The sequence below is a fragment of the Prunus dulcis genome, chromosome 3 (assembly GCF_902201215.1).
Source record: "Prunus dulcis chromosome 3, ALMONDv2, whole genome shotgun sequence".
Classification (NCBI taxonomy): Eukaryota; Viridiplantae; Streptophyta; class Magnoliopsida; order Rosales; family Rosaceae; genus Prunus; species Prunus dulcis.
In genome coordinates, this window is record NC_047652.1 from 20,835,881 (window position 1) to 20,847,289 (window position 11,409).

An 11,409-nucleotide genomic window follows, 5' to 3' on the forward strand; every position below is an offset into this window, starting at 1 on the left:
TAATTGACCATAATAAAGTTAAAAGTGTGTGCATTGTCATTTAGAAGAAATAAACATATGACAAAAGGAAAAAATATTATTGTGAAATTATGGGAAAAAGACATAACATCATCAGTCCCTTTTATTTGTTTATTTATTGTTTTCAATACAATTTTTTTCCTTCCTCATTTTGTAATTGGCACCGACTTCGTGTCTTTTTAATAAAGAAAAATCATTCGAATTTGAAATCTATTCTAATATTAGGAATAGAAATACCATTAGTACATTGATTCTCAATTAAGGCAATATTGGAAAGAGTCAAATGCTGGTCAACAACAATAACTCATGCAAGCAGTTTCTTCTTCACAGTCAACTTTCATTGATTCTTCTGCCCCAACCCAAAACAGTTCCTACTCTTTCTTTAAACACTCCTCATCACCCAAAAGTTTCTCTCTTTTATATTTGATCCCTCCTTTCAGATTCTCATCTCCTACCCCAAAAAAAAAAAAAAAAAAAACCCTTCGGTCTTTGTAGAGAGTCACAGAAACACAACTACAAAGCCCCCAAAAGCCAAACTCATCCAATCCAACCAAAGACATATAAAGCCACAACCTTCACCATTGGACCCAAAAAAAAAAGACACGACCTTTACCTCACGTGACCAAACTCAAACTCCATCCCATTGCTTTCAATCAACAACTTTACCAAATCTTGGAAAATATTAGCCAACGCTTAATCTACACCTCTGCCCAACACCCCTCATATGTCCCATTTCATTGGGTCGTCTTATCCACTCTCTGGAGTGGAGAGTGGGCTTTCATGAGACAAAGATTTATGAAAAACATAAAAATACTTAAATGTAATAAAATACCATGTCTGCTCCATCCAACTCAAACACTCAAATGTTGTGTGCATCTCACTCGCACGTGCCGCCCCTCCCCCCCACTCTCTCTCTCTCTCTCTCTCTCTCTCTCTCTCTCTGTGACATCCCTTTCTACTAACCACTGCAGTCCTCTCTCTGTTCATCTTTGCTTCTGCAATCTAGTAGGAGACAGATTCTTTTAGGTGGGTTTTAATGAAAGGAGAGGGAAAGATGGTGTTTAAGTCCAAAATGAAATGGGTTGGTTTGCTTGGTCTGGTTCTCTCAGCTATATCTCTCTTTGTTCACTTTTTGCTGGCTAGATTCACAGAAGGGGGTGTTTCAGAGTACCACTCCTCAATCACAATCTTCCCCAGGCGAACCATTGGTGAAAGCTTGAATTTTTCGAAGACTGTAATTGCACTATCCCAACTAAGATCTCATTTTTCTTTTTCTTTTTTTACATTTGCTATGTTTGCTCTGTCCTTAATTGCTCTCTCTCTCTCTCTCTCTCTCTCTCTCTCTCTCTCATAGAGATTCATGTTTTTCTTAAATTTGATTCTCTTTATAGCTTTGCTTATTGTCCAAAGTGTTATCTGTCTCTGGGTTTCAAGTACTCGTTTCTGCTGGACAAGACTTATTCTTGCTCTAAAGAGTGGGAATCAGTGTTTTTCTGGTGAAATTGGTTTTGGGGACAATATTGCATTGGGATTTTGCTGGTTTTCTAAACCCGCCTTTTACATGAATTATTTTGTTAGTTTGAGTGTGAATTAGTGTGGATCCGTTTTTGTTCATTTATCTATTATTATTTTCCAGTTAACATTGGAAGGTTTTGGATATTATCTGGACTGTTTAGTTTCACTATTGTCTGGTTGTTGTCTATGATGGCTACTTATCCCTCTACTTTCGGGTGCAGAGTCCAATGTATAGAAGGCTATGGGGACCGGTTAGACATCTGGAATCTTTGCATCCCAATGCAAATCCCAGAGGACACTATGCTGGTTAGGCCACTTTTCATCTTGCTAGTGATTTCTGTATAGGTGTGTAGTGCACCCGGGAGGCTTATGTTATATAATTATTAGTTAAAGGTTTCCTATGCAAAATTAATGCTACCAAAAGGTTGATGATAACCCTTCTTTCTCTGTATTTATCTATTTAAAATCTTACTTTAGGAGAGTGCTGCCTTCCATGTCGGATTGTAGGCTTAACACAACCAGTGGGGTGATCGATTTAATCTGACCAGTGAGCATATTATAGTAGTGTTTCCTACAAGCCTACAAGGAAATGTTTCATGTCTTAACTTTGGATATTGAAACCCTGAAATTTTGGGTTCAAACTGTTATTTATTAATGTATAATTACCATAGCTAAGTCTTGGGGTAGGGATTGAAGATACTTTTCAAATTTTCTTATAGTCGATACCTGCAGAGTCAAAATTATGTATATCATCTATTTTTTGGTAGTATTAATTCTATAGATGCCTTCTAAAGTTAAATGTGTGTCACAGATCCTGGTTCAGATACCAGCGGGTTTATCTTTGTAAGGATACAAGGCGGGTTTCATGAGATCAGGAATTCGGTAAGGGTGTCATGCTTGAATAGCCTGTTCCCCATTATATTTAAATGTCATATAAGTTTACAACCAGAGAATCTTATTGATTTTTCAGATATGTGATGTAGTTGTGGTTGCTCGGTTTCTTAATGCAACATTAGTCATTCCTGAGATACAATCAACCACAAGCAGCAAAGGCATCAGGTTTCTTTTCAGACAATCATTACAAGGCTTTGTTTGTTTATGACCTAATATTGATGTGTTGAGTACTTATTTCTTTGTTGATTTATTGTGTCTAATGTTTTCATGTAGCTCTCAGTTTAAGAGTTTTGCCTATCTCTACAATGAGGACCAATTCATGGCGGCTTTATCAAAAGATGTCAAAGTTGTGAAGACCCTTCCTAAAAATCTGAAAGGGCTGAGGAGAAAAAAGAACATTCCAGTTTTTAAAGTGCCTTACTCTGCTTCACCATATTACTTTAAGCACCATGTTCTTCCAATTTTAAAGAAGCATTTAGTAGTTGAACTAGTTGTGTCTGATGGAGGATGCTTGCAGGTACCAATGTCTGTTCTCTCTATTGCATTGTACTCATAAATGGAGATTCCTGCACTGAGTATATCTTGGTTTGATGATATAATTGTTACTAGCAATAATCTCCTTTTCATTTTGTGACGTTACTACTTTGTTTGGATTTAATGCAGGCGATCCTGCCACCTGATCTTGAAGAATATCAGAGGCTGAGATGTAGGGTTGCTTTTCATGCCCTTCGGTTCCGGGAGGAGGTCCAGGAACTTGCCACTAAAATTTTACACAGGTCAATTACCAGCCGTCATTACTCTTCTCTCTTCACCCTCTATTTATACATATCTAATTTTTTTTCTCATCTGGATGGCTTTTAACATATATTTACTATTGCTTTAGATTAAGGGCTCCTGGACAGCCATTTATAGCATTTGACCCTGGAATGACTAGGGAAGCTTTGGCATATCATGGTTGTGCTGAACTCTTCCAGGTAATTGCTTCAAACCTGGATTGCATGATGAACTATCTTTTTGGAATGCTTTCACAGCATTTGATTTGCATATGTTTGAAACTCTTCCCAAGGATGTGCACACTGAACTCATTCAGCACAAAAGACATTGGATGATAAAACGTGGAATTGTCAAGGGGAAGCTTTCAGTGAATTCTGCAGAACAACGCCTTAATGGTTCTTGCCCACTAATGCCAGAAGAGGTAAGATACAACATGGCTACAATACAAAAATAGTGTTCATAATCATACCGACCCCCTTAGTTCTTATATATACTACCAAGTCTATTTAGCGTTAAATTCACTAGAGAAAAATACTGTCCACATCCTTTGATAAGAAATGACTTCTCATGGAGCCTTTTATTTATATTCCTTGGATTGCTACAGATTGGCATTGTTCTTCGTGCATATGGGTACTTGTGGGACACAATAATATATGTCTCTGGGGGAGAAATTTTTGGTGGCCAAAGGACATTGATCCCTCTTCGTGCAATGTTTGAAAATGTTGTTGATAGGACTTCCCTCAGCATGCCTTGGGAGCTCAGTAGGATTTATGGTCGTGAGGCTAACCTTGTTGATCGCAATCCTGGGAGTCCACCTATGATTGAGGAAGAGATGAAGATTGAAGCATGGAAAACTGCAGGGCCACGTCCTCGCCCACTTCCACCACCTCCAGCTAGGCCCAAATCCTATAACATTGAAGGTTGGTGGGGTTGGGTAGCTGAGAGTGATAACGAGCCTGATAGTACAGTTATGGAATTGAGGACCAACGCCCATAAACTACTGTGGGAAGCAATTGATTATGTGATATGCGTTGAAGCTGATGTATTCATCCCTGGATTCGATCTTGATGGTAAGGGGCATCCAAATTTTGCAAGCTTAGTGATGGGACATCGACTCTATCAGTCAGCTGCATCAAAGACATACAGGCCAGACAGGTATGTTGCTTTATCTGGACATATGTGTGTGCACACGATTAATAAGTCGAAGATCTTTTACTGTTTGGTGCTTTTCTTTGACATAAACTATGGAAAGTAAATTTTTTCTTGAATCAGGATTACGATGTAGGATTTGTTGATTTGAAGCATTTGAGCTGTTAGTTTATTCACAGTCGAGGTGTTCTGATCCAATGCTTATAGTTTCTTGGTTCTTTTTCTTTCAAAGTTTGATGTGTTTATGGACACAGATATGGCAAGTGGCTAGTAATCTCAGTGCTACCGATCTGGCTCTCTTTGCTTGTTTATTTTTTTGCAAATTAACTGACAAGTCTTGTTTGTAGCCTGGTATTTTCTTGGTTTTTTTTTTTTTTTTGGGGGTCATTCTTGATAGTATGGAAATAGGATTAAATGAAGTTGTGATCATGAACTGCTATATCCAAAATTACTCTTTGTATACTTAAAAATTATGAGAAATTGTTATGTTCATTTGCTTTCTTGTAGATTATGGTAGACTATGTTTTGTATAAAATTATTTCTTGTGCTTTTATGAACACAGAAAAGAAGTCACCAAGCTTTTAGAAGAAATTAGTGACCACCTCTACCATGCAAACCATACTTGGCTGATGTCAGTGCGCAAGAATTTGAGGAAGAGATTAGTTGATGGACTAATAGAAGCTTCCGCAAGATCAAAACCACTGTCTTTTATCTCTCATCCTGTCCCAGAATGCTCTTGCTTGAGGCATGATCCTGCGGGAAAATCAATTAATGCTACAACATCAGCTCATGCTTCAACTTCTACTAGTCATTCTCAAGTTCTTGCTGCTCTTGGAGTTGTGCACTATTGCCCTGCTTGGATGGAGAATGATTTGATACTGCAGTCAAAAGACAAGGAAAATGAAGAAACTCTAGATGAAGACGACTCCACGTCATCAGGATTGTTTTTCTGGAAAAATAATGGATATCATGAAGGTGGTAATGGAGACTTAAGCAACAAAGAAGAGACTCAGTTGGAGGATCAAGAAGAGCTTGAGGGAGGAGAAAGGTAGTGAGGCTGATTAACGACATGGTCATCCTACACGGCAGTTCTGTACATAAAAGATATCTTCACTAGTATGATCCAAGCAAATTTGGAATCATCTTCAGCTCCAATTTCATAAGGGAAATGCCCGTTTTCTAACTGTGGTTCAAGAACACAAGACTCTGGGCTGATTTGACTCTCGTTGAAGCATTTACTCATTTTTGTTGGGTTGTTTAAGCCCTTTTTACAATTATATAGGTCATTATTTAACCCCACAACCAATTTTGATGTAAACTCGTATGTTCTCCATGAAATTTTAGCTTTAGCTTAACCTCTCTAATTTTGTAGGGAGTTTTGTTTGTTAGACTTGTTGATTGAATTAAATTCTTTGCAGTGGTCCTCGTCAGAAATTATGCCACCATTTGGTGGTTGTACTCGTTCAAACTTGAATCCACCATTTTGTGTGGGCGCCTTGTAAACATAGATAATTGGAGTTTGAAGTTCATGTTGATTAATCTTTTTTGCCCCTCACGTGTCTGGCAGAAGAATATGAAAGAAGACTGCGCTATGTAGTAAAAATATACAAATTCCATATCCTTTGATTTTCAACAAGGCCATCACATAAGCAGAAACTGACTAAAAACACCTCTCTTTTTTAGTGAAACTCCCTCATATTCTTCAACATGCATGTTTATATAAAACAGTTATCATTTGAGAAACTGCTGCCTAATGTGACTATTATTGACTAAAGTAACATGATGACCATCCTTGACAAAATCAGGTGCTCGTATTGTCTTTTGTTGTTTGGAAGCCTTTTGAAGCTCTAATGGCAAATCAAACAAATTGTACATCCATCATAATGTAGAAACTGGAAAGAACATATACAAACTCGCATTTAACAAACTGTAGAAAATATAAACTCAAAATTCTACTTCAAACTCGAGGAAGGAATTTCGTCCATATCCAAATTCTACTTCAAACTAAAACATAGAGCAAAGGGTATTTTGGGTACTTCACCTTTGTTGTGTGCAAACACTCCAAAACCTTGTCAATAACACAATGACACGTGAAAAAGTTATTCTACATTTCGTTGCGTTATTGACTAGATATAGCAAAAAGTGTTCTCCCCGTTACGTGAGAGTTTCTCTCCCTCTCTAAGGTCAGGTCCCACTCCTCAATGCGACAACATGATAGCTGTGGACTAATCATGTTGTAGGATAGGATCCATCAGGAATCATGGGATGCATCTCTAAGCCCAAGCCCACGTGGTCACAAGAAGAACAAATTAGCCCAAATTATGCCCTGGTGGCTGTCGGGTCACGTTAGTTCCAGTGGTGGCCACTACCAGAATGAATAAATCAGTTAATTAAGGTTTAATAGTGGAATTAATTAATATTAAAAATAAATAAATATTTGTTAAGGTCTTTGGTTTTTAAGTTACTCGTTTAAAGAATAGAAACAGTGCCACCTAGGGCTCCAATTCCATGGTTGTCTTTACTGTAACAACTGTCTGTACAAAATCCAAAATCCAAAGCTCCACCAACAAGACCACACCTTTTTAACTATTTCCAGACCCGTCGGACCCAATTCGGGCACTCCCCTTCGACCAGGACCTCCCGCATTCCACTACCGCCACCGCTCACACTCGCCGCACTCTCTTACAAACTCCTCCTAAGTACTCTCTCTCTCTCTCTCTCTCTCTCTCTCTCTCTCTCTCTCTCTCTGTGTCTGTATCGTCATATTGGCTTCATTTTATTTATTTATTTAGGGAGAAATTTATTATATTTGTGGCAGTTACAGTATATATCGGAGATGGCGAAAGCTTCCAAGGGCCACCACGATGAATTTGAAGACGATGATGAAGAGTCTCATGGAGGTATCTCTCTCTCTCTCTCTCTCTCTCTCTCTCTCTCTCTCTATGTGAGCTAGTTGTGGCTGCCTTGAGAAATGATTTTTTTGTTGTTGCTGTAAAGGAATGAAGCTAATAATGAATTGATAGGGAATTTGGCAGTGAAGGTAGAAGGGCAAGGCAGGGAAAAGAACCGGTCCAAGCATTCCGAGACTGAGCAGCGTAGGAGGAGCAAGATTAATGAGAGGCAAGCTCAAAGCCTAAGCCTTTTTTTTTTCTTCCTCTTTGCATTAAATCACTTCTTCAATTTTTCTTTTGCAATTCTGCTTTGTACGTGTTTCCAGAGCTCGAAAATTATAGTTAGAATAAGTAGAGGGAAATTGGTTTTGCGTTGGATATGTTATAGTTGCAGTAAAAGGTCTCTGTGTTTTCATTTTCTTTTTTCCTTTCATTTTTCAGACAAAATGGGGCCTTACCAATTGCCACAATATACCTACAGGAAAAGTTGGCATTATATTTTCGTAGATGTCGTACTTCAGTTGTGTGTTTTGTTGAATTTTGTATTAGGAAGAGAAAAAGAAGAGAGTTCAGGGTGGTAAAGGAGGACTTGTAAGCTGTAGAAAATTCTCTTACAAGTATTAAAAACTTTAAAAGTTCAAAAATTTACAAAATGTTTGACCTTGTGGGTACACAATTTCAAGCCTATTTGGCTATCCAAAATTGAATTTGTCTATTAGTCATGCAGGTTAGCAAATTTGAGCATCGAATGTTTATTTATTTATTTATTTTTATTCAATGAAAGCATTATGGGTTGACTTTTAATTGTAGTCTTTGATCCTTCCCCCCCCTTTCTTTTTTGGTATTAAGTTAGATTGTTGGCGATATGAAGATTTTACCTTTCTATTACTGTTGTAACTTTGTTTGCTGCTCTTTTATGCTATGCGGGTCTTTCTTTTTAATAGCATGGGCATAAACTCTTCACTCACCTGGGCAATACATATTTCTGAGGCAGATTTCAGATGTTGAGAGATCTCATACCCAAAAATGATCAGAAAAGGGATAAGGCCTCATTCTTGTTGGAGGTACGCATTCCATTTGCGCTCTGCTTATGTGTTGATAATACTTTACCCTCATTGTCATATTATTTTGATAGAAAATGCTCCGTATCATATTCAAATATATTGTATCTATATGCAGGTTATAGAGTATATACAATTTTTACAGGAGAAGGTAAATTTGTATGAGGGATACCAAGGATGGAGTCCAGAGCCCACAAAATTGATGCCATGGGTATACTCTAATGCTTGATATCTGTGTCTGTGTGCGAGAGTGTTGGCTTGGTTAGATATGCATGTGTTATGGTCTTGGAGTCATTATCCTTTATCACTTTTGTATGGCATTGTCAATTTCAATAGGTGTTACTTTGACACTTGAAAAAAGTGTAAGTGCTGGGCATGAGTATGTGCATTTTGAATATCTGCATGTGTTAGAGGTACTTCTTATTGGCATGCACTAAGAGGCATGTCCAACTAGAGACAGAAGAACCTTGCCTTTATACCAAGAAAGTTAGTGTCAGACTTTATCTTTTGCTATATGTTTTTTTGTGTGTGTATTTTTCAAATTAATAGCTGGAAGGTGCAATTTATGCCCTTTATTTCACCTTATGGGTGGAAAAAGAAAATTGGAAACTATGAAATTCCGTTGTTCCCTTAAATCATAGCATGTATATGGTACATGAAACCAACACCAAATAGACGCCTGCACACAACAGTTGCAACTTGCACCAAAATCCAGGTAGAGAGGATTTTTACTGTTACTGAAGAACAAGATCATACCTGAGACAACTGCAACCCTATATATTTGTATGTGGGCGTATTTAGGATTTTCGGAGGTTACTTCTGATATTAAGAATTAGTATGACTCGTAACAGCCCGCCCAGTGGAAACTTACCAACCTACCATTTATTTGTTTGCCACAGAAAAATCATAATAGGCCTGGAGAAAATTTTGTAGATCAGTCTCAAGTTATGAACAATGGTTCTGGTCATGAGAATAATGCAGTTGTCTCTCCAGCAATGCTCCCCAACACCCAGAACTCAGTGGAATCTGACTTGGGCTCTGGCGTTGTTTACAAAGCATTGGATCACATACCTGGGTTAGCTACTCGATCAGTTCCTAATGTGCAACAACAAAACATCTTTGACCCAATTGGGAGTGTTGGACTACCCACACAACCTCTGCAGGAATCTATTTCTGATGCTGAGAACATGACTTCCAATCCTCCATACCAATTGTGGCAGGGTATAACATCTACAACTGCTTCAGACGATAAACTGAAGAAACAGGATGAAAATAGTGGATCTGGTAGCATCTCAAGTGCCTACTCTCAAGGGTGAGCTTCCACAAAGATCTCTTGATAACTTTATTGTACCAGATGCCAAGCTATTGTTCAACATGTTTATTGTGTTGGAGTAAATTTCCCTGGTTGTATTCTATGGCAATCATGCTTATCCTTGGTTGAGATTTTGAGTTCAAATTTTGAAAGCGTTACCAGTGGAGACTAGGAATAGGAATTTCATAATTGCCTGAAAATATTGTCAAAATGTTCAAATAAGTTTCCAGGAGAAGCCATATATCAATGATTAGTACTGATAATATGGACAGTAAGGCAAAAAGTTTCCAGGAGAAGCCATATATTATTTCATTCTTCAAAATTGGCTTTAAGATGGGTTAGCTTTTAACATTTAAGCCATGATGGCTGTTTCTTTTATTTATGTTGTTGTAGGATATGTTGGATCGTGAAATCTGTAATGGTATCACAAACTATTGTTTTCAATGCTTACATATTCCATCAATTTTGTATTTTGAAGTACTCGATTTGCATAATATAACAGGACTCTTATAATCTACTTCATTATGGAGAGATATCATTTTGCTGTTACTGAGTTAGCTTTTGTGCTGAGCAGGGTTTTGAACAATCTGACACAGGCACTGCAATCTTCTGGTGTGGATTTGTCCCAGGCCAGCATCTCGGTTCAAATTAATGTCGGGAGTCGAGTAGACAGTGGACTGACATCCATGGCATCTAGTTCAAAGGTTGGTTTAGAATCTTCAACCGTTGCGTTAAACCCCATCCTAAATGTGACTGCTGCATCAGCTACTGATGTGTTTTTTTACTATTAAATGTGAAATCCCGTAGGCATTTTAGCACATTGGCGGACAGCATGTCTCCTATTTTAGTCTTGCCATATGGACTAGTGTACTGGCCTCTGAATTTTTTTCCCCTTATTTTTTTATATTTGTTCAGGCACAATTGAACCAATCCTTGAACAATCAAATGACACAGACCCAAGTAAGCAGTTGTGATGAGGACTTTGAACCGGCTCATAAGCGGTTCAGAACAGGAGAAAGCTAGAGTATCTGGGTTCCAGTTTTTCTTAATTTCCTTGTTTTATTGAGGGTGAAAGGGGGTTGCTCTTGGGCAGGTCACTTTTTGTTACAAAATTTCATGGTCCACAGACAACTAGGTCGAAGTTCAAATTGTATATGGTTTGTGCTCCTTGTGCATGAATTTTCCTAGATAGACGTGTTAGATATTCTTTTGTTTGTAGTTTGAAGTTTCAGATGAATGATTCCATGCATGTAACAAGAAGCGGCCCTTATGTTCTTTTCTGCCTTTTAATGAATTTTTTTACATATGAATTTCATCGCCATGTTCTCTTTTCTTGCCTCCTCCTTCAATTAAACCTTAATTGCTTATTAAATGGATAATGGAGTTTTGGAATTAGCAGCAGCTAATTGTGATTTAGAATTTGAGTAATGTGGCAGGGTAAAATTGAGATAGTCTTGTGATCTGAGAATAAAATTTGGTGAAATTTTCAGCGGCTCTAGCGTTTGCTTGTTGAAATTCTATATGCTTGGGGAATCTATTTCCAATCCCAATACCCATAATTAAAGCTGCAACGTTATCAAAATGTGAATTAATCGAAGAATGAAATAACATCAAATGGGACAAATGGATGGCTTTTCACCAACTTCCTTCTCCCCAAGTTAAAATGGACATTCATGAGGGACTTTGAGCTTTCAGTCTTTCACCTTTTTGGAAAAGGTTGTGTGCTGCGAAAGCCAAGTTTAAAGTGCATGAATGGCAGCACCCATATTCATTGAGTGGAAGTAGAACAACACCA

At 37.9% G+C, this 11,409-nt stretch overlaps 2 protein-coding genes across 7 annotated transcripts; both read left to right on the top strand.

Annotated features, from left to right (window-relative positions):
• The first annotated feature begins 874 nt into the window (after nt 1-874).
• LOC117623228 (O-fucosyltransferase 27) lies at nt 875-5,889 on the top strand. Its single transcript, XM_034354126.1, has 10 exons — nt 875-1,252; nt 1,755-1,839; nt 2,345-2,415; nt 2,504-2,592; nt 2,701-2,944; nt 3,091-3,203; nt 3,311-3,401; nt 3,494-3,622; nt 3,806-4,356; nt 4,913-5,889. Exons 1-10 carry the CDS (start codon nt 1,055-1,057, stop codon nt 5,400-5,402), a joined length of 2,061 nt encoding a protein of 686 aa, XP_034210017.1. The 5' UTR covers nt 875-1,054; the 3' UTR covers nt 5,403-5,889.
• A 903-nt stretch (nt 5,890-6,792) lies between these two features.
• On the top strand, nt 6,793-10,924 carry LOC117623231 (transcription factor BIM2). Of its 6 annotated transcripts, none has more exons than XM_034354134.1 (8): nt 6,793-7,049; nt 7,169-7,250; nt 7,386-7,470; nt 8,236-8,305; nt 8,421-8,513; nt 9,202-9,614; nt 10,189-10,318; nt 10,530-10,924. In XM_034354134.1, exons 2-8 carry the CDS (start codon nt 7,187-7,189, stop codon nt 10,635-10,637), a joined length of 963 nt encoding a protein of 320 aa, XP_034210025.1. In that variant the 5' UTR covers nt 6,793-7,049; nt 7,169-7,186; the 3' UTR covers nt 10,638-10,924. The 6 variants fall into 6 exon arrangements, with proteins under 6 accessions (XP_034210025.1, XP_034210022.1, XP_034210024.1 ...); XM_034354131.1 differs by having other exon boundaries at nt 6,844-7,049; nt 7,374-7,470; XM_034354133.1 differs by having other exon boundaries at nt 6,855-7,049; nt 7,175-7,250; nt 7,374-7,470.
• Nucleotides 10,925-11,409: the final 485 nt, after the last annotated feature.